Raw genomic sequence first — 23,015 nt, 5'->3', positions numbered from 1 at the left:
CGGGCAAAGCCGGGATGGAGGGTTGGCCACGCAGGCGCGGGGGGCCGCGCCGAGAACCCCACGCGGGAGCTTCTGGAGTCTCCAGCCACCGCTCCTCACTTCACCGGAGAAGGGGCTGAGGCTGGGAGGGAGCTAATAAAGAGTGAATGAGCGGCAGCCGCTGTGGCAGCCGGAGTCAGCCGGAGCAGCACCGGAGCCGTGCGCCCGGGAGGCGGCGAGGGGAGGCGGTTCGCCTCGTCCCTCCCACCCGCCCCTCTTTCTCTCTCTTCCTCCAGCTGGTCTCAGAGTCCGGCTGGGTCCGGTCCCTCTGTCCCCATCCCGCATTCTTCCACCTCCTCCGAGTCCCACTCCTCACCTAGGGCGCCCCGAACTGCCATGGGTTAGGGTGGGGGCCGCGAGCCGTGCGAAGGACCAGCCCTGTACATCCGCCGGGGGGCGCGGAACCCGAAAGCCGCCAGCCGCTCGCGGGCGCCGGGCATGGGGAGCGTGGTGTGAGCCCGCACCCGAAGAGAACGCAGGGGCTGCGGAGACGGGCGCGAGGAGGAGGAGGAGGAGGAGAGCGGCGGATTGCAAGGACCCGAGGGAGGAAGGGAGGGACAGGAGGGTGGGGAGCTAGGAAAAAGTGAAGCTGGGAGGAGAAGGCGGCGGAAGGTGGGGATTGATGCTTCTGTTTTTTGTTGCCGCTGCTGCCCTCGCGCTGGGAGCCGAGCCGGAGGGAAGGCGGTGGAGAGATGATTGCAGAGTTGGTGAGCAGCGCTCTGGGGCTCGCCTTGTATCTCAACACCTTGAGTGCGGATTTCTGCTATGATGACAGGTAAGGGGTCGACGGGCTCCGTGGGGACTCCGCGGTGGCTCAGAAGCTTCCCGCACTTTAAGGCTTGAAGCGCGTCTTACAGGAACTGGTCCAGCACCTGAAGGTTTAGGAGAAGCGTAAACAACACCCAGAGCAAACACCGGGACGCGAGCGCGCTGGGCGGGCTGAAGGAGTTTGGGTTCCTAGTTTGCGGCAGGTTCTTTCTCTTGGTTCTTGGCTGTTGGCGAACGCTTAAGTATCCTAGCGGAAATCACAGCAATTTGGGAAACTGTTTAATCAAGGTATTAAATGGAAAAAAAAAAAAAGTCTTAGGTATTTCTTGGTGCACATTGAGCGATTTTAGGTCTGGGCTGGAAGGAAACCGCTCCCCTCCTCTGAATAGGTCTTCCCTGTGACGTTTCCTTTTATTGATGGGACACTTTTATTTCCCGAGGGGGGGGGAACACACCTTTGACAGTTACCAAAATAGTGGAAGGAGAGAATCGTCCTCTGTTCCAACTTTCCCATTTGACGTGTACGGTACTTTACTTTGAGCCAAGATAATGCTGCTGATGGACACTCCGACTCCCCCCTCCTCCCTCACCAATCGATGGAGTAGCACTTTTATAAAAGCCTGCGCTTTCATTTCTGTTTGGGAGTTTTACATTAGACGTTAGCGATTCTTTTGTGCTAATTGAGGAAGAAGACGCCCCTAGAGACTGAAGTTGTCTTCTGCATTTGGGCTAGTTTGGGTGGCTAATGAGACCTGAACTGTGTTGTCAAAGAAACTGCATCGATTTCTGGAAAATGTCACAGTTGTGCTGGTGTCTCTACCTATTTTTTAAACGTTGTTAGTGTTTAGAAACTGGTGAAAAGCTCTGATAGCCATTAGGGAAAATTCCAATTTGTGCCTTTCCGGTGACTTAATCTGATTACAATTAAAACAGATGCATAATTAAAATATATTAGGGAGAACAGCACGCCTGGCTAAACTTATTAACCGTCCTGGGGTGTTTCATGCTCCATTGAAATTAAACCATCCAAAAAGTGAGCACAGATTTACTTTGACAGCTTTTCAGCAGCCTCTCTGGGCTATGGAAAGTGAATGGATCCCCAGGGTCAGGGCAAGGCAGAGAGTGAAGTTAGGCAGAGTGGCTGATCATGAAGGCAGAATCTTTTCTGGGTGGTAATTAGCCATCTCTGGTGTGCCCACTCTACGGGGTAAAGCATGTTCATGGATGTATGCTTGAAATCTGTGAATCTTGATTTACAGCCACATGTCTGCTACAAAATCAAGCAAACTCTTCTTAATGCATTTTATGTAGTTTCTATCAGACTGGTTGATAAGGAAGCCACTGTTAGACATAAACTTTTCCTCAACTTTTAAGCAATGTATATATTTTAGCAATTATGCTACATGCTCTGAGAAATAAATATTCTTTGTGTAAGACTGGGGTGAGCTGCTTCTGTTCCTTCCAGTTTTTTTGTTACCGTGCACCTGCTATTTCTAGGGTATTGGAAGGAAAAACTTTTGCTTCCAAAGATGGGTGACTTTTCACTAAAACGAGCTCAGGGATGAATCTGAGCAGTTCCTGTTTCTGTTGGGGACAGTTTGGAAAGTAATCATTTAAGCCAAGAATAAAGAGCTTGGAAAAAAAGCAACTTAACTGTAATATGCTAAGTATTGTAGAACGCTGTGATAAATCAAGCATTCTCAGTGTATGCTGTCCTTTATTGCTGTCCAGTTCTGTAAAAAATACATGTCAGAAGAACATATCCTGTAAAGATGAAGGCTTGAACTAAACTAAACTTGCACATACATTTTTCTATAGATTTAATGCTTATTTTGTGTTCTTTAATCATCGGTCGGGAGCATTAGGACTTTGTAACTTGGGGAGAATAGTGTGAAGGAGATGATAAATTAGTTGTGCTTTGATGGTGGGCAATCGTCGTAAGTTCTTTACATACTGTAGGTTGGGTGCAATGTCAAAATTCCTGACTTAGCTACGTAGATGAACATAATGTGATGAGTTGTCCATATCATCTAATTGATAGCTTGCTCAATATATGATACATAGATAGACATTATATACTGATATGATGTTGAGAGCCTGTAAATATAAATTATACTTTGCTATGATTTGGAGGTGTATTTTTAGTCCAGTTTTCTTAGTAGCAGAACTGCATATACAGTCCTATGCTCTTAAAAGAGCATGAAGTCTTAACAGAATCAAACTTGGTTTTCATGTATCCTAGAAATTCTGATACACTTGTTAATAGGAGTGTGGAACTTACTGGATGTCTGCATGTCATGTGCAGGTGATTCAGTGCCAGAGTGCTCTGTAAATTGTGGCTTTTTGGATATAATTTGTATCTACTTTCTCTAACTCACAGCTCCATGTGGAACTGGGGGAGAGCTAAGGAGTCAAGTGGAAACTGTAGGATGATGATAATGTGTTTACTTCTAGTACTGCGTTTCAGACTACAGAGACTCAAGTTTAAAAAATTGTGTAAACTGCATGTGTGCATTCCACTACCCCCCAGGAACTTTGTGAAATACAGTTCTGGAAGGAGAGGCCAGTGCTGGGAGCTTGCGAGAAGGGAGATGGCTCTTACGCTTGACTTGCTTAACTAAATCAAGACTCTGCATTTTAGCTGAAGAATCTGGCATTTGCTAGAGGAGGGCTTTATATTGCTTCAGCTTAAACATTATTGCTGTGGTACTTCTCAAAGTTATCATTTCCTTTAAATATGGTGATCAAGTTTACTTTGTAAACTATATATGTAATTACTTTCACTGTTTGATGTAACTTGGTTGAGATTAAGTGGTAATCTGAAACTTTTTCATAGCAAAATCGATTTCCCTATGGTAAAACTTAATATTTTACAACTGTTTTAATGCTAAACTTAAGAATATGGCTGGGAAGAATAGAGTTCATCATATCTGATGAAAAAGCATATATAGTTTCAGCTTCACTGCCCCCCCCCGCCCCCCCCCCCATCCCCTTGCGTTCAGTCTAGCCATGATTGTATTGAATCTTAAATTGTGGTTAGAGTACAATTGGAATTATAAATGTGCAGTCTTGGCCAAATTTGAAGTCATGATGAATGATGACTTCTTGAAGGGCTCTCTCATTTTCTGGGGAAATTTGGTGTTTAGGTCACTGGAAAAAAACTTGCTGACCCCAAATTCTGTGCCCTCTTATATGTCTGTTGAGGATAACATTGCATCATTTTCACTATGTCCTCTTTAAAAATCCTATCTTAGGTTTTGCACAGAGATAACACTCAGAGAGGAGTCTGTGTCCTTCAAAGCAACAGAAGTATGCCAGAACTGTTGTTTTGCGGTCAGATTTCATGTTGCACGTATCATCTAATTCATAGCTAGCCCTTTATGATGTGTAACACGTAAACAAGAAGATAATGCACCTAATACGTATTTTTATTCTTGTGTGAATAAAATCATACATTACTTAAAAAAAAAGATAATTTGAGTATTTGGAAGTGGGAAATGGGTTTGTGGTACTCTGAAATTTCTTTTCCTTGTTGTCCATTTTGCAGTTTGTTAAAACCAACCTTGATCGTCAACGTGACCGTTAGGTTTCTTAGCTATTCCATTGTGCAACAATCATGTGAAACTTGGAAGAACAGCTCCACAACCGAAATTTCAACTTTTGAGTCAAAACTACCACAACTCTTAATAGCACTTTCCTGGTTTAGTATTCGTTCGGATCTGAATATAAATCTGTTTTTATAGAAACATGAGTTAATCTAAAGTCATAAAGATTTTGATTAACAGCATTTAAAATGAAGGAATGGAGGAATTAAGATATTACAACTTTTTTTTTTTAATCTTTTTTTTTTTTTTTCTAAGGGTATTCAACTATTCCTTCTGCTTGGCCCCTTTAAAGTTATTGTCCATTTGGGTTTTGGCCTGGTATGATAAGAATCCCTTATGAAATGATCAGTCACTCTTTTAACTTCCCTCTAAAACATTCTAATAGGCTTGCAGGAGAACAGTCTGGGGTTGTTACCTTAGGATTCTTGTATGTTCAACCAAGTCCTGCTTGGTATTTAGTGAAAGCATGTTTAGGAAGAATTACTATATAATGAAAATATGTAAGGAAGGAGTTTGCTTTGTATCAAAGTTGCCTACTCAGGTTTTTATTGGAAGAAGTCAGTGTGTACAGGGGTGTTACTGTACTCTGATTTTCTCTCCTGAGTTTATGATATACTGAAAAAAATGCAAGTGGATACAGTTTATAGTTTATGAACTATTTTAATGTATTTTATTTTCTAGCTAAGTTTAATCAAATGTATGCAGGACAAGTTCATTTTGCAGTTTGAACAAATACATCTCTTAATAGTAAATTAAAATTAGGTGAAGCCAGTACGGACTACTTTGCCTTACTTCCGATGAGCCTGTCACATGCGGTTTATCCTAGCAAATGACCCAAAGACAAGCACTGAATGGCCATGTATAAAGGTGATACGGAGAATTGCTGCTTGCCAGCCATGTGTCTCTTAGTTGTGTTTCTCTCTCTATATATTATAATAACAATATTATTATGTGTGTGTGTGTGTGTGTGTGTGTGTGTGTGTGTGTGACGTGGGGGGCTATATTATTATATATTATTGTTTTACATTTTTTTGTCATCTGCATTTAGTTTTTTAGTACTAATGTGCCCCTAGGGGAACCCTTAATTCTCTGATGCTATAATTCTGAAACAACTAGAACCTTTTGGATTCCAACTTGAGTTAGGAACACAATTTGTCTTCCCAATCTCTCTGTTGCTCTTCTGCATTCTAAAAGCACTTCTTTAAAAATGCCCATGATGTTCCAGCTGTTTATCATAGGCAAAGGGAGCATATCTTCTAAAACAGGCACCTTCATAATGTTAGGAAAGGGCATAGTTTACCCTTGTCACCCTGAAAAATGTGTGGCTGACAAACCTAATAACTTTATCATTCTCACTTACCATGCTTTTAATACAATAACATATACCTTTTAAGTTTTTTGATTATTTTCTTATAAGCTAAATATCACGTAGCTTTGGGTACCTACTTTAATGGCTTCACAAAGTGACATGTGTGGCAGCTTTGATGGAAAGGACAAATGGGTTGTTGAATGTAAACACCCCTCTTCTGTGAATAGCTGTTCTCATTTAGAGCCTGGTTGAAAAAAAGAGGAGAGACATACGAACTGTGTATGTTCTGTTTTTCGTGAAGGCATCATACTTTGAATAATTGCAGGTGTAACTGTGCACAATGCTAGATGGTTTCTTTGAAGATTTTATTTGTATGTACTTTTGAGGTATAAATGACTGTGTTCAGCAATTCACTAACTATGAATACTCCTACACATAGGCTTCTCATATATATGATGCATAATACAAACAACGGCTGTTCACCCTCGTCAGCAAACATCGTTACCGGTCTGTCCTTTCCTACTGTACTGTACCTACTGCTGGTATTGTAAACTCTTTGAATCTGGGAGTCTGATGATAAACTTATAAAAATGCTGATAGATTGTACTTCAGCAGATTCACTTGCATTTAGTCATGTTTATTTTGATTGATACTCGTATTTTAAAACTTTTATTGGGACTCTGTTGGCTTCTTTCCCAGAACAGCTGTGCTGAGGGTCCATGGTAGGTGGTTTGAACTGGCCTTGTTGTTGGTCTGGTGCTCACTGGCACTGTATTCATACACGTAGAAGCTTTAGAATACCTCTCCCCAAATGTGTTTTTCCTGTTTGTCTGGATCAGTTGTTTTCCATGGAGGGAAACAGTGGTTGAATACTTTGAGTTAACTAGATTTGCCTCGACTGGTCATGGGGATTGAAGACTTTTGCCTCAAAGATTTTTTTTTATTATTATTTTTTTTTTTTGGCTGTAGTTTCTAGGCAGATAATTCCATCAAGATGCAGCACTATCAAATTTCTATTGATCTCCTTTCCTTCTCTCTGACAGTTTAACTTTTCAATCATATTTGTCAGTTTCTCTGGTACTCAAGGTTTCTTGGAGCAAAATGTATAAATGTTTGCTTCAGTCTTTTAGAAACTCTTTGGGATTACAATTTTGGGTTCAACCATGACTTTTTTTTTTTTTTTTTTTTTTTTTTTTCTTACAGGTAAATGGGAAAGAACTGAGTAAGCCTAACTACTCAGAAAAAATTTTGAAAAAGGCAGGAACACTGAAGTGATTGGTTTTCAAGATGCTACATTAAAAGTTGCTATCGTGTTTTTAGAGTAGTTTGTTTTCTTTAAGGGCATTTCATAAGATGCAGTTAATTTGAATGACCAGAATGATTATTTTAAAGATGAGATGAGCAGAGAGATTTTTATTGGCTCAGGTCTAAAAAATTAATATGGAAAAGAGATTAGAATTGAAAATTCTAAAGTCACCTTTAGATTTCATTTTATTGTGGAATTAAATGAAATTATATGTACACTTATTTATTCTAAAAGTTCACCTTTAGATTCCATTTTATTGTGGAATTAAATGAAATTATATGTACATTTATTGATTATAAAGGTATGCACATGCCACATTGCTTGAGGGCAGTGCTGCAGTATCTGTTTTAAGAGTACCTTAGTATTTGGCAGAGGAGATGCTATTGAGCTTATGATAATTTGATGTAAGCTTTTGTTTCTTGTTTTCTTTGCTGGGGCATCTTGTGATATCAGAGTGAGGCAGGATATGAGGCGTGGCCCAGCATGTAGTTATAGTTCAGGGGATTGACTAAATTACATGATTTGTCAAATGAAATGTACATTACTGCCCTTCCAATAGCAGCTGTGTGTTAGGTGTTGGGAAAAATGAAATGGTTCTGTCCTATCCCTTTGCCTTTGATGATTGCCCTTCATTTCTGTGGCATTTATTATAATAAATGTGTCATTATTTCACTGAGACATCATGTTTAAAAAAAAAAAAAAAACAAAACCCAGCAAGTTCACTACAGGCTTGTGATTATGATTTCATTAGCAAACAGTGTATAAAAATTATTGCCATAGGGTAAAAGGAATTTACTGACATTTGAAACTGAAAAATTTCCAAGTTTTGATAACAAACATGCTTTATTCCTAATTGTGATTCCAGATTATTGATTTCTTCAGAAGTAGAAAGTTTTGACTGTAGTCTCCTAGAAATTCTCCCTTGGCATCATTTAGGAGTATTTTAACTTCAAAGGATGTGTTATTTGCTGAAGAGTGGCCACTGGGGCGCAATATGGCTCTTGACATTTTGAACAGTGTTAAATGATGATACTGAAGTATTTCAAACAGGCATGTTTCAGCATTGTTTAAAAATCCAGTGGGAAGAATGGCAATCCATATAACCCTGCATTCTTGGAATTCTTTGGTTATTAATTTTAAATGCAGTTCACAAGTTTGCATTTTATAAAATAAGTTCTTTTTAAAGATGAGTAAGTCTAGTAAAATTTTTTACAGCTGTGTCTTATGAAATTTTGTTTTCTTTTTTGAATTGCTTGTAAGTATTCTATTAAGAGACTGAAAGGATACAGACCATAGCCTTGTTTGTTTTTGCTTTAATCTCTTGGTCGGGTTCTATGTCTATGTTTAGAACATTGTTACAAAGCATATTATTATTAAATTTCTATTATAAACCCTAGATTATAAAACTAGTCTTGGAGAGAGGCAGATAAGTGAAAACACTTTGGGAAAAGTAAACATCTTGTTTTTGTTAATTTTCAATTTGTTCCACAATGAAGGCAGATCTACCCTGCTTTCTTTTCTGTTAGTGGCATCCCTTGGATTAATCATGAAAGTCAGTAGTTTAATTCATTATAATGTCGGTGCATGTTGAAGCGCTATCTCTGCAGATTGTGTCTGCAACAGGGGATAACAGAGGTGGTGGCTTTACAGATTACATTGACAGGCTCGACCACTTTTAGTTTGGGGAAGATGCTTGTCATTACAAAGCCACTTAAGGGAAGTGGTTCTTGAGGTAATGCTGGCAGCTGAAATACTCATCTGGGGACCTTTCTCCCCAGAGAAAGGCTACTTTCTACTACAGAGAAGGCTACTTTCTACTACAGAGAAGGCTACTTCTGCCTTCTTATCTTTAGGTTTTAAAAGGTATTGCACATACTGAGCTTACTGCCTTGGATTATAAAAGATGTCTTAAGTCTTAAGGTAGAATACTTGGGTCCAAATATTTTGTCAAGTGTACTTCTTTTAGAAGAGGATGTTCCCCTCCTCCTCCAAATAATTAACTATAGGACTGCTCTCTGAAAGCAATTGAGAAGAGCTCATTTTGACAAAGCAGGCTTCTAATGACAAATTTTCCAACTACAAATTTGCAGAAGAAAAGTTCTCAGATGATGAAGAAGTTTAATCAGGCAAAAAGACATTTTTATTTGCAGAAATAGGCCCTTTAGAGGGAGGCAATTATTTATAGCTGATGTGAAAAACCGGTATACCTGAATTCATTTGGTAAACCTCATTTAAAATAGGAAGGTTATTCTATTGGAAAAAAAAAAATGGTGCTGAATTGTGTCACTGAATTTATATTAAAGAAATAAGGTTTTATACTTTAACCCATTCCCACAGGGTTATGTACTGATTTAACCAAAGAAAATGAATTTAAGATTTGAAGAAAATCTATGAAAGGCACCGATGTGTAGCCTGAAATTACCAAGTATACTTTGCCACAAATATCTAGTCTTTCATTTAAAATATCCCATTAGAAAGCATCTCTAGGGTTGCTTCCTTCGCCTTTATATTTAAGAGTCTGTATTTTTTCTTTTAAAAGCAGTGGTGTTTTGGGCATTTGTTTCACGTTGAACAGAAACTGAAATTTCACTGTTGGAAACCTCCTGTATGTCATCAAGCCATTTCTATGAGAGAGTAGCTAGTAGCTCCTTTGGAACTCAAGCCTGATAAGATTGAGATGCCTGTGGCAGACAAGGGGGCTTTTGACCTTGTCCTCTCTCATCATTTGCTCCCTGCCTTCATCCTTTGACATGGATGATTGCCTTTTAGGAACTCTTTTAAAATGCAGTTTAAATCTCTGGTTTCTTCAAATCAGAGGGATCCCTCCGTGCTTCTCCTAAAGATACATTTTTGAACTGGGCCTGGGCCTCTTGTTGGGTCTCTCTCTCTCTCTTTCTCTTTTTTTTTTTTTTTTTTTTTTTTTTAAGAGAGAGAATCCCAGACAGGCTCCATGCTCAGTGCCTGACCTGAGCTGAAATCAGGAGTTGGGCACTCAGCTGACTGAGCCACCCAGGCACCCCCTGAGTCTCTTTCCATCCAGGTGTGTATATATATATATATATATATATATATATATATATATATATATATATTTTTTTTTTTTTTTTTTTTTTAAATCAGTGCTTCCTAAACTCCCTTCTACCTGCAAATCACCTGGGGTGTTAAAATGTAGGTTCTGAGACAAATCAAGAAATAAACTCTTAACTATAGAGAACAAACTGATGGTTACCAGAGAGGAGGGAGGTGGGGGCATGGGTGAAACAGGTGCCAGAGATTGAGGAGGGCATGTGTCATGATGAGCACCGAGTGATGTATGGAAGTGTTGCATCACTATATTGTACACCTGAAACCGCTATAACACTATGTTAAACTATACTGGAATCAAAATAAAAACTTGAAGGAAAAAAGAAAGGAAAAATATATTTCAAAAATGCAGGTTCTGGCTGGAGTGGGGCTCAGAGTACATGTCTGTCTCTCACAGGTGCAACAGATGATGCTGGTTCATGGACCGCACCTTGAGTAATAAGGCTCTATTTCATTTAAATGTATTACATCAGCTCAGTCTGTTTCACAGACATTTGGAAAGATTGCCTAAATTCCTGAATTGAATAAGATTGAGGATAAGGTGCCTGTTCTCTGTGTAGCAGTTTGGCCATTTTATTTCATCTTTATGTTTTGTTTTCACATTTGTTCAATCATGACATCTTTAAATTGATCAGATGGATTTGAGGTATTGTGTAGATTTTGAAAAGGTGGAGAGCCTGTTGAAATTCTAGGAGATGATCTCTACTGAAATATCTGTCACCATCTTGTATTACAATATCATCTCCTTTGTAACATTAGTGTGTAGACAGATGTTGGATTCTGATTTTGACAAACTGATCTGCAATTGCCTTAGGCTTGGACTTGAAAAATACTGATGCTTACACTGAGTCTCTGTAGTCAGTGCCGTTTTTGGTTTGTGCCTCTTTTGAACAATTCCTTGTAAGGAAACTTGACTTGCATTACGTGAAGACTTCACAGACTTTAGACAGGCACCACAAAATAGGTGTTTAGGCAGCTGAGAGTAGGAAAGATTTTTATATATTAATGATATTTAGGGTACTGGATGATGTGGTCATGTGAAGGTACCTACACAGGATTAGAAATACTTGAACCCATTTTTTTAACCTGGCACCTTATGCCTTGGCCTTTGGGCATTTTGGGGGCTTTCTGAATAGATGAATGCCCTATATATCTGAAGTTTTAACTTCCTACTAATAGACATCTTTTTTTTTTTTTTTAAAGCTTATTTATTGATTTTGAGAGAGACAGAGATAGCGTGGGTAGCAGAGAGGGAGAAAGAGAAGGGAGACAAAGAATCCCAAGAAGGCTCTGCACTGTCAGCTTGGAGCCTGATGCAGGGCTCGAACTCATGAAACCGTGAGATCATGACCTGGGCCGAAACCAAAAGTCAGACGCTTAACTGACTGAGCCACCCAGGTGCTCCCTAATAGACATCTTTTTAAAGAACTCATTCTAAAATCGGTAATGATTATTCCTTTTTTTTTTTTTTTTTTTTTTTTTTTTTTTAAATACTGTGCACTAGAGGCAGTATCATGAATGAACATTGAGCCAAGATCAAAGGCTGGCATTTAAGTCTTGCAATTACTACTGCATTGAGCTACTTTGCTCTCTAAAACTTTGTCTTATAATGGATCAGGAAGTGGAAATAATAATAACTGCTGACCACAGAGTGAGGATGAAGTGAAATAGTGTGACGAATATTCTGTGTGTGTTTTAAAAAGCTGCATGGGTATATACCCTTTGATGTAGAGGGTGTTGGACCTGAAGGTGACTCTCAGTTATCACTGCACATTAGCGTCTGAGAACAGAGCTGTGTCCCATTCCAAGCTGTTGCTAACTTTTCCACTTCCAGTCAGTGGTTGAGCTCCTGCTGCCGCAGCTGTTGCGCCCCCCACACCCTATCTCTGCTTCTCATCTCTGTCCACCCTCTGTTGGTTAGCAGTCCTTAGTCTGACGGCAGAAGCGGTTTTTTGCTCTGCTGTATTTCTTTTCTGTTGCTTTCCCCATGCTTCTGGTCTCCGTGCACGAAGGCTTATTTTGAATAGACATTCTGGCCAATCTGAGCACTTTTTTTCCTTCTGCAGAGTAAAAGGACCAATTACAGTGCATCGGGTGTAAATAATCTTTGGTACTTTGGTTCTGCTTGGCAGGATGTATTATTACTGGGTACTCATGGTTTCCCTCTTCAATGACAGCCCTTTTTCTTTTGGGAATACATGCAGATTCAGATCAGTTCTGGAGGCTCGGTGATTAGGAAAGCTGTATGTCAGATGAGCCAAAGTTTTCCTGCGTTCAAATGTTTGTGTGAGTCAGTAATGTATTGAGACTTTGCAGTGAGTATGTTTAGTATATGTACTGGAGAGTAGCACCTAATATCTAAACCCGGTGATTCATTTTTATAACTAATTAGAAAATATTTCCTTCTTTAAACCTTTCCAAACAACGGGGTGGCAATAAGACTATAAAAACTTCAAAGTCAGATAATCTAGGGATTTAATCCCAGAACTATTACTTGTTAATGGTATAATTTTGATTGTTACTTAAACTCTTTTAGCCTCTGCTCCCTGTTCTATAAAATTAGAGTGGTAATACCTCCTTGATAGAGTTGTGGGGAGAATTTAATGAAATAAGCTACATAATTAGTGCCTGGCACAGTGTCTGATCTGTCTAGGATACTTAAATATTTCTCTTGAGAAATTATTCATTAACTATTGATTGCTGGTAGTTGAAAATCACTATATAATAACATCTGGAAATATTGTAGAGCATTTAGGGGCATTTCTTGCAAAAGCAAATATTAAACATTTAAACTTGTTTTAGTAATTTTTCACTTAGAATTTCAGATAGATGTAGGATAACTGAAGGGGTTCAGTGAACTATATATTATATTAACTATGAATTTTGGAATGTAATTTTCATCTCGAGTTATAAGTTTGGAAAAATGATGCTGAAACTTAACCCTTGTATATGCATGCATGCACACATGTAAATTTTGCCAATACAATGTTTGTAGTGTATACTCAATTAAAAGTGCGTATGAAGAACAGAACTAGGATTTCTTCCATCTTCTTTGTAATTGATACTCTTCTTTAAATTTGATGATACTGTGCATAGGAGTATATGCAAAATTATGATTTTTTTAGCATCTTATAAGAACTGTCCCACTCTATAATATGCATCTTAGACAATGAAAAAGCTTAATGAAAATACACAATTGTTTTCGGTTTCATTGTGAAAGGTTATGTTGAATTAAGAGTTAGCCCGAATCCCAGAAATACTTATATATCTTTTGTTTTATAGTGAGCAAAACTGGACATAAAAGCTTATTATTTTTTGAAACCTTTTCTGGGAAGCTTGTTATGCTTTCTCTCATGAACTTACTCTCTTACCAGGACCTATAACGTGCATTAATTTATTTACAGGTGGTTCTGCATTTAAGAATATTGACCTCTCTCCTGATTAAAATAGATCTTTCTTCACATTTGCTTAACATTTTTCTAGCGAATCCCTGTATAAAGAGAACACATAATCTTATAACTCTAATATTTCTTGCTTTCCTTTTTTTTTTTTTTTTTTGCCTAGAAAAAGATTGCCCCCCTCTTCCCTGCCCCAAATCACGAGATAAGCTAAATATATTGAAGGTTTACCATATTGGTAGCACAGCTTTCTTTTTAAACTCAAGGTATGGCGGTAATGATTCCCCAGGTTCCCTTCCAGCTTAAAACAGGTCACAATTCTAGGGTTATGGATTTGGGTTCATTTGCCCAAGAAATATGCTTGAAATTGGCCATTTTGGGGTAATTAATAATATGTTAAGTAAAACGTTGGCCTTATTGTCACATATAGAGTGAAAAATCAGGCACATTAATAAACAGACCGTATCAACCAGAGATGTTTTTACCTCAGCCATAATCATCATTATTTCCTATGTGTTACCTTATTCGCAGTTGGAATGTTTACTCTGTTCCTATTGATAACTAAATTCTAACAGCAAGTGGCAAGCTCCTAAAAAGGAGAACACTTTTGGTTCTTGTTGGATGGCAGCCTAGTTTTCTCTGGTGCACATCTGTTCCTTGGAACATTTTTAGAATATTCAGGTGAAAATTCACTTAGTATTTTAATAAACCAGATTCTGTTACTGATGGGTTAAAAAGAATCAGTCATACTGTTTTAATTTATTAAAGGAAAATAACAAATGGTTTTTGCAGAGTAGCCCTCAACTCTCTGGAATTAATTTAAAATTAGTACAAGAAACCAATAATTCAAGACCTTATTAAACATGCCTCAGCTGCTGATTTTTAGGACTAAACAAAGGACTAGCATTTGGATTTCTGCAGGGTGAGGGTTGGATGGGAAGGTGTGGGTACCTATTATAAGGGAGGATATTATCCTGTTTTGAAGTATGACATCCCTATGAATGAACTTTGGTGGAACTGACAAAGTGACTTGCAGAGGGTTTTGTCCTTTTCTTGCTTATGATACAGTGCTTTCCTTTATGGTATAGGGGCAGCGTCATTATGGGGAAGTGTGGGTGAACTTTGTTTGTTGGGGGAAAACAGAGACAAGAAAGATGGTTGGTTTTGATTCTGATCTTTGTGAATTGGAACCAGAGTGGCATATGATTGTCAGTTTCTTGAGGTGGAATCAAGACAAGTTGTTAGGAATGGAAATCCTCCAATTTAACTGTTTGTGGAAGTAACCCCATGGTGTTTTCTAAAGATTATATGGTATATTTTGATCGCATGCTGAATTTTTGGTGTGTGTTGTAAAATAGAAGCTTGTTTATGGTTTTAAAATGCTATTGTTATAAATGAGAAATTTTTGTAAATACCTCATCTTTGTGTATTTGGAATTTGAATTCTGAGAATTTATTATGTGGGGAGGGAGGGAATTACGTTTATTTTTCAAATGGAAGCCTGAAGGAATTAGTAGACTTACTGTTAAATTGGACAGTTTACTTATATACCGCAAACCGTGTAGATTTAAGGTGGACCATGGATGATATTTAAAGGTTAAAATGGTTTTTAATACTAAGCATCATCTTAAGTTTAAATTTTTACTTTTATTTCTTTTTGTGTCATCATTGTTTATGAAAACTGGTTGAAAATGAAGTTCAAAGATTTCTGGTACATCATAAGGTTTGACAAGAAGCATTATTTATTGCAAACTTGAATATAAACTTAAACACAAACCAGAACTTAGCCCGAATGTTTTCTCTTGAAGCATCTTTGGAAGTCTATATAAAAATAGAATAAATGCGGGGCGCCTGGGTGGCGCAGTCGGTTAAGCGTCCGACTTCAGCCAGGTCACGATCTCGCGGTCCGTGAGTTCGAGCCCCGCGTCAGGCGCTGGGCTGATGGCTCGGAGCCTGGAGCCTGCTTCCGATTCTGTGTCTCCCTCTCTCTCTGCCCCTCCCCCGTTCATGCTCTGTCTCTCTCTGTCCCAAAAATAAATAAAAAACGTTGAAAAAAAAATTAAAAAAAAAATAGAATAAATGCTTTGCATGTAGCTTACCTACTGCATTTGAAGAAAATCTTTTGTGTATGTCTGCAAGCTATTTTGTGTGTTCAGGAAGAGTTTACCAGAACAGACTGAAATTGGTAGAAATAGGTCAGAGTAACACTGCAGCTATAATTCTATTGAAAACTGGAATGGGATTCTCCCTTAAACTCTTGAGTAAATGGAAGTTGATGAATGATTTCTTTTGTGAAATATTACTGGTTTTTTTGTTCACTTAAAGAAAATTATTTGTATTTTGCTTTTGAAAATTATTTATATTTTAAGGATTGTTTCCCCCCCAGAAAATCATATTGGTTGCTAACTCTTTTTTTTTTTTTTTTTTTTAAATTTTTTTTTTCAACGTTTTTATTTATTTTTGGGACAGAGAGAGACAGAGCATGAACGGGGGAGGGGCAGAGAGAGAGGGAGACACAGAATCGGAAACAGGCTCCAGGCTCCGAGCCATCAGCCCAGAGCCCGACGCGGGGCTCGAACTCACGGACCGCGAGATCGTGACCTGGCTGAAGTCGGACGCTTAACCGACTGCGCCACCCAGGCGCCCCAATTGGTTGCTAACTCTTGGCGCTCTTCACAAACTAACTTCCGTATCAGTGTTGATATCAGAAAAAGAGGGCGAGGAATGGAAATGAAGAAAGCAACAAAAAATGATAAGGAGATAATTGTCTTTGTACCATAACAGCCAAAAGACTTAAGGATGTTTAGTGATGCCTTTGTAAATTGTTTTGTTATATATTTGCTCATGAGCACTTCTCTCAGAGGCCAGAAATGGCTCTTGTTACTAGAAGTGAGGGAAAAAAGAACGGTAAGGGTATGTTTACCATTTAAGTACTCTGATTTCTGCAAATTATAGTGTAAAATTATGATAATTGTATTCAAAATTTGGGAGAGAGATTTGAGTGTGGTTTATTTTCAATTCAGGAAATCAGCTCAAATAGGCATTGGCCTTTGATTTCAAAGTGTTTAGTCATTCTTATGTAGAAATGTATTGTCTCCCACGAAAGCATCCTTGTGGGATGCTTTCAGCTTATGTCACCGCCCTATTCCTTTAGCTAGTGTTTGTAAATGCCTAGCTGTGTCAGGAACCCTGTTAAATCTTGGGGCACCTACCGAGAAGAAGATGTAATCCATAATCTCCAGTTGCTTAGAGTTTGGTGGACAGACCAAATAAGTAGTTTCTCTCAAATAGAGGCATGCTTACGCTTCTAAGTGAGCACACAAGAGAAGTACTTGACCCAGGCTGCGAGGGAGTAACGTGTCAGAACTGTCTGAGGAAGAACCAATCAAATTAGCTTGATAAAGATGATAGAGGGGGAGGACTATCTGGGGAAAAAATGTACAGGAAGAGAAAGGCACAGTGTCCAAAGAGAGGGCATAAAGCCAGAGGAGAGGGTAGGGAGAGAGAGGAATGGAAGATGAATTGGTGAGAGAGCCATGAGCTGGAACACTCGGGCTTTGAGTTCCATGATAGCATTTTGAGAGTTGTCGGAAGTAGGTGAGATCCAAAGCAGAGAGACCGGAATAGTGTCCATTTATAGGATCATACAAGCTATTTAGGATTATATTAGAGGATTTCTGTTCCCAGTGATGCTGAGTGTTAAAATAAGCTGGGGACAGAGGTGAACAAGAAATGTGAGTGTATTAGAAATGGAAAGGTGAAGAGAAATTGGCCTCCCTTGGTGTGAGTAGCAGAATGTGGAGGGAGGGTGAGAGAATTTCTTTCCTGTGCAAGTGGGAAGAAAAGGAAACCCAGGTACATCAGCTTGGGGTGAAGGGAGGTGGAAAGATTAGCCTACTTTCCTCTGTGCATAAGAGGAGACATGAGATATCAGAACATCTCTGCTCACAACATGTTACGGGTGTGGAGGTTTTGGAGTTTGGCAGGCCTGTATTGTGGCTTTGAACTGTTGCTAACACATTGTCACTGGGCCTTTGTTTTTGCTGGCGTATTATGTATTTTGGTAATAAGGACTTTTGGTTGTAAGTGACAAAATGTCCGATTCAGGGAAGGTGGATCCCTTTGCTTGTCTGAACCTGAGGCCTGTTGAAGTTATGAAGACTTGATTTTTTTATCTCATGGTCTGGCCATCATGGTTATCGTGGCCAGTGGCAGCCTAAAGTTCCTTCCTTAGCTCTCCCGGAAATGCTCCAGGGAGGACCTTACTTATCCTGACTTAGATTACAAGCTCATCCAGGAAACACAGTTACTAGCCAATTGGGGTGCTTTTGCCAGGTGAAGGCACCTGCCTGAACCTCTGGTCTGACATAAGAGTACAGAGAAAGCTGATTTTCCCATCCCACACTACATGTAATAGGTTCACCACAGGAAAAGGGGCTCCGTTAGAAGGAAGGGCAAGGTATTCTGGGGGCAGGGGGAGACCACAGACATCCACTGAACCTGGGATGTCCACTTCCATTCTATCCTTACTGCCCTTTGAGTGGCACTCTTTTGTGCCAACTGGATGCTAAATGAAATCTCAGAAGTCACGTGGCTTACACAGGCATGAGATGGTCACTCATGGGGTAGAGCATTCATGTGGCTCTACGTGTGCAGATTGGATTTGGATCACCACCTACATCAGGAGTGGGCACCAAGGCCTGTGGGCCAAATCCACCATATAGCATGTTTTTATAAACAGCTATACCCACTTGTGTAGGTATTATCTGTGGCTGCTTTCTCTTTACAGTGGCAGAGTTGAGTAGCTGTGACAGAGACCTTGGGCTTACAAAGCGTAAAGTATTTACTATCTGGCCCTAAACTGAAAAAGTTTACCAACGCCCAATCTAAAGAGAAACACACATTTAAAATTCTTCTAGCAGCCTTCCTGATCCCCGAGAGCACAGCTGGGCACGCTCAGGGGTTCCCTGACATTAGTCGGGAAACCTAGCCCTAAGAATTGTTGGGAGTTACAGCTCAAGGTCAGACTCACAGATGTAAAATTTTGCCAACTTCTCCTCAGATGACACTAGGGTAAGCGCTTTCAGGCGAGTGTTGGAGAACCGTGGCATGGACCCCACATCTCTACGATTGTTCCCGTCTTTGTCTTAACTAGTGCCCTGATCCCGAGCGTGTTGCTGAGCAGTGGGTTTCTTGCAACAGTGGGTCTTTGTGTGCGGGTGCTGTGTGCCCCCGCCACGCGGCCCTGGCAGTCATGTTTGGCCTGCAGGAAGTGCCTGCTGCTTCCTCTCCGAGTGGAGGCCTCTGGGATGCTTGTGTAGCTGTTTGGAAACCTGGCCCCCCTGCATCTGTAGCCCCAAGCCTGTGTTTGCAAGCAGTTGTTGCCCAGCTGTCTGCTGCTTTGTTACATTGTTTCAGTCTCTGCTTCAATGTGCTCTCCAAGTGTTTTTGCTTGACCTCCCCCTGGGTATCTGCCTTGCTTTAGCTCATTGCGGAGCAGCTGTTTGGTATTCTTCTGGTATCCATTTTCCCATGTGGTCTGCCCACTGGTCCTGATTTTCTGTGATTGAGGTTTTGACACCTGCAAAGTGACTCTGCATCATTGCTTGGTTGTCGACAGCCTCGTCTTGATGCTTTTTTCTTCTTTGGGTTCCCCAGGAGGCACCTTTGATAAAATGTGTTCAAGAATGCAGTGCCGTGATAGGAGGTTTTTTTTTTTTTTTCCCCTTATTGGCAAAGAAAAAGGCCGTATGTTTTTTTGCTTTGAACTGGATTGCTATCTTCCGCACTCTTTGAGAGTCCCCATTTGTAGGCTGGTTTCAGTTTGGATATGGTTGTCCTCTGATAGAAAAATTGGTGTCAAGACCAGGATTGCCTACTACAGGATTGTGGCTGATTTCTTCTGCTTTTCAGGAGTATTGTTAACTTATGGGGTTAACTTACAGGGTTAAATGTGAGTTTTACAAAATAGTAGTCCCTGGCTTTTCAAAATTTGTACCTCAAATTCATCTTTATTGAATGGAAAATTCTGCCTTTGGTATTATTTTTAATAATGAATTTGAAAAACAACTAATTATATATGCATATGAGATGAAGTTATAAGGTCTGATAAATAACTGGAATACGTTTTAACCAACAACTATCTGTTCTACTTAAAAACAATGCCAAAAAAGCACATCTTATTTTGATTTCCAATAAGAGCCTATTAAAAATTCTTAATTCATAAACCAGGTGGTAAACATTGTAAAAGCAGACGTTTAGGTAGAAAGGTTTTGACCCGGAGGTAATGTAATCAATTTACAAAAAATGAGCTAGAGGAGACACAGTAAATCAAACATATATTATAATACTTGTTTAAAAGGTATCATGATATTCTGAGTTTGGGGAAAGTTCAATCCTAATGTTAAATTTTATGAGTAGGTATGTAATCTATGTGCATTTACATGCAGTTCTCTGCTTGCCAGAAGCCAAAGAAGAAACAATCAATTTACAAATAACACAGAGGCAGTAAATTTGTTGGCGGCACTTCTGGGCCTGTTGTAATTCTGTAGTTCTTTCGATATGCAAGTTGTGAATTGCTGATGTTGCTGTGAGCCAAAGATATGGAGATATGTGAACGTGTCCAGGCAGCACTTACGTTATGTAAGTCTTGGAGGTATTTTGATATCAGTGAAATAGTTTATGGGTGTAATAGGAAAATGTATACTGCTGAAATCATAGCCATAAAATCTGTGTTTATGTTGAAGTTTCCATTCCAATTCACATTTTAGTTTTAAAGGTTTTGCTTGGTGCTGTGTGATCAATCGAGACACAGTTCGCCTCTGGCAGGGGTTCAGGTCTGAATCTACACATCTTATTGGCTCTGTTCTAATCACATTGATCACTTTGAACTGTCACCTAGGAAAACATGGCTTCCAACATGGATGCCCTGTTTTCTTCTACAGTGGTTCAAAGTACATGACAGTCTCCCTCTAGTTGCTCTCTTAGGTCTGGCTGTCATAGTTTATCTTTGTTGCTTAGTCCAGGGTGATTGCTATAAACGAGCTGAGACCTGGGTTCTTGCTTCTGCAAGGATGCTTCTGTCTCTTCCAGGCAGCTCAGTATTTCCACCTCAAGTCACTTCCAGGTTACCTGTTGTGGACCTAAATCTCAATCTGAATAATTTATGATTATTACGAATGTGCTAAATGAGTAATGAATTTAAAAACAGGAACATTTAGAAGGCATATATTTTATTTCTCCAGGGGAAATCAAGTAGGATGGATCATTGACTAATAGATGCCCTTGAGAATATTCTTTAAGTTTTCACTCTGGCCGTATTATAATGGGCCTATCAGTGACTCGTCTGAACCAGGGTTTGCTCACCTCTGAACAAGACTGTAATTCCTGATCTCATAGTGTTGTTATGAGCATGAAATCCACTTCAGCTTCATATGCATTGTTTGCTCTAATATGCCAGGCACTATGTGAGTGGAATGGCATGCAAATGATGAATCATATGTTCTCTGGTCTCAAGGACCTCAAAAACCTGGTCAGTCATCATATATTTTGGTTTCCGACATGAATGAACACTTTGCTGAGGTATGAGAATACCCAGCGGGGGTCTGTAAGAAGAATTAGATTATCTCTGGAGAGACTGGAAAAGGATTCATGGAGGAAATGTCAGGTCGTTAGGATGGTGGAACTCAAAACTGTGACTGCAGAGTTTTTACATGTGTCCTCAGCATGGATGATGGTAGATTGAAAAAAAAAAAAAAAACATCTGGCTGCTCAGGATGACGATGCTTGGCTTAGCAGATAATAAGGGCAGGAGTGCGGAGACATAGGTTCTGCTTACATAAATGGGTTAGAAAAAAGCTTAGGGTGAAAAGCTGCCACCACACTGAGATACTGTAATAGGATCATGAGTACTTTCCATCTGATGCCAATATACTATTGTACTTTGATCACAAACTCCATTTGCACTCCAGGCCCTTCTTACACGTACAGGTTAATGATTACTGTCTGTTTTCTCCATGTTCACGTGTGTAAGACCTTGTTTTCTTCATGTTTACCGTGTGGGTAATATCTTATGAGCTCAATAAATACAAAGACAAAACCCCTGTTTGGGGCTCTTGTCTCTTCTTGGACATTAGCCTCTCTCATACTGAATTCTGCATCTGCTCCCTTGCTGGACAAGAGAGAACCCCAGACTCCTAGTCTGTGACACAGGAGGAAGTGGTATGACTTAATGTGGTGAGGTTCAGAGATGGACTTATTAGTGAGGTTTCTGATGCAGTACTCTGAAGATGGAAGGAAGAACCAGGGAGAGGCTGCTCTGGCTCCCAGCTCAGATCTTCCTGGGCCACGAGTTCATTTGAGAATAAAGTCAGTTCTGAGGAGTTTTAGAAAATGGTAAAGCTGTATGAAAATACAAATAGTATCGTGAAAAACTCCACAAAAATAATAATTAGGCATGCAGTAGATTGTTGTGTCCTTTTAATAATTATGTGCAAAATACAGTGAGTTCTTTGTGTATTTATTTTCAGCTAATCCTCTCAACCCGGTAAAGCACTTACTTTGAATGAGGACATGGGCTCTGTGAGGTTAAGTAACTTGCCTAAGGTCATTGAGACATTAAATGATGAATTGGATTTGAACCCACCCAAGTGTGTCTCTGGAGCTCAGGCTCCTGACCCCAGTCCATTAAAGTACCAGAATAGACGAGAGTTCAGGAGATCTGCGTTTGAATCCTGTGTTTTTCCTGGGAACTGTGTGAGCTTGCACCTTTACTTCAGCAAGTATTTACTTGTATTTCCCCATCTTGGTCATTGCAGCATAGACAAGAGATGAATCTGAGGCAATTTTGCTTTTAAAGCAGCTTTCTTTGGGCCATCGATCCCTTTGCCCATCTGGGAAAACCGATGGACTTCTTCCCCCCAAATCGTCTTGAATGCAAAAACAGAGCATAGAAGCCAAAAAAGTTGAGATATAATTATCAAAATGCTAAAACCCCAGTTAATTGTAGTAATATACATTCTTCTTTATTAATTGATTTAATAACAATCAAGTGGCCAATCCATTAGCTGCCATAATATCAAAGTAATGATGAGTGTAAATGATTTTTTTTTTTTTTTTGAGAAATTTGCAACAACTGCACTGTGATAGAAAAGTGTCTGTGATTCTGCATGGTGTCACTGCATGGTTTGCTGCCTTTATTCATAATTAAAGGTAATCCTAAATTTCTTGAGGACTAGAAAACTAAGCTGTACTTTTTTTTCCCCATCTAAGTTCATGGGCTCCTTAAATTCTTTCTGTGCATCAGGATGAGAGCCCCTGGTAGGACAAGAAGGCATTTATTAAGATGCTACGAAGAAAGAAGGCAAAAAATAAAGGTCATTGGGAGTGTAGAGGTATAATATTTTTTGGACTTTTACCTCTCTAAACTGGAGGAGTTTGGCTGGAGTGAGTAGCTGGAAGCCTAGGAAGGGATATGGAAGTTCATAGTGAGAGTCCATCATTGACTTC

General features: G+C 39.5%; 1 protein-coding gene across 1 annotated transcript in view; it reads left to right on the top strand.

Annotated features, from left to right (window-relative positions):
* The first annotated feature begins 595 nt into the window (after nucleotides 1-595).
* TMTC2 (transmembrane O-mannosyltransferase targeting cadherins 2) overlaps nucleotides 596-23,015 on the top strand; it is a 402,871-nt gene continuing 380,451 nt past the window's right edge. Inside the window, exon 1 of the mRNA XM_058741891.1 lies at nucleotides 596-814. Within this exon, the coding sequence (XP_058597874.1) occupies nucleotides 732-814 (83 nt within the window). The 5' untranslated portion in view covers nucleotides 596-731. The remainder of the gene's footprint in view (nucleotides 815-23,015) is intronic.

This window comes from Neofelis nebulosa, chromosome 8, assembly GCF_028018385.1.
Source record: "Neofelis nebulosa isolate mNeoNeb1 chromosome 8, mNeoNeb1.pri, whole genome shotgun sequence".
Classification (NCBI taxonomy): Eukaryota; Metazoa; Chordata; class Mammalia; order Carnivora; family Felidae; genus Neofelis; species Neofelis nebulosa.
The sequence above is the reverse complement of the archived record's forward strand: the minus strand, read 5'-3'. Positions and strand labels throughout refer to the sequence as shown.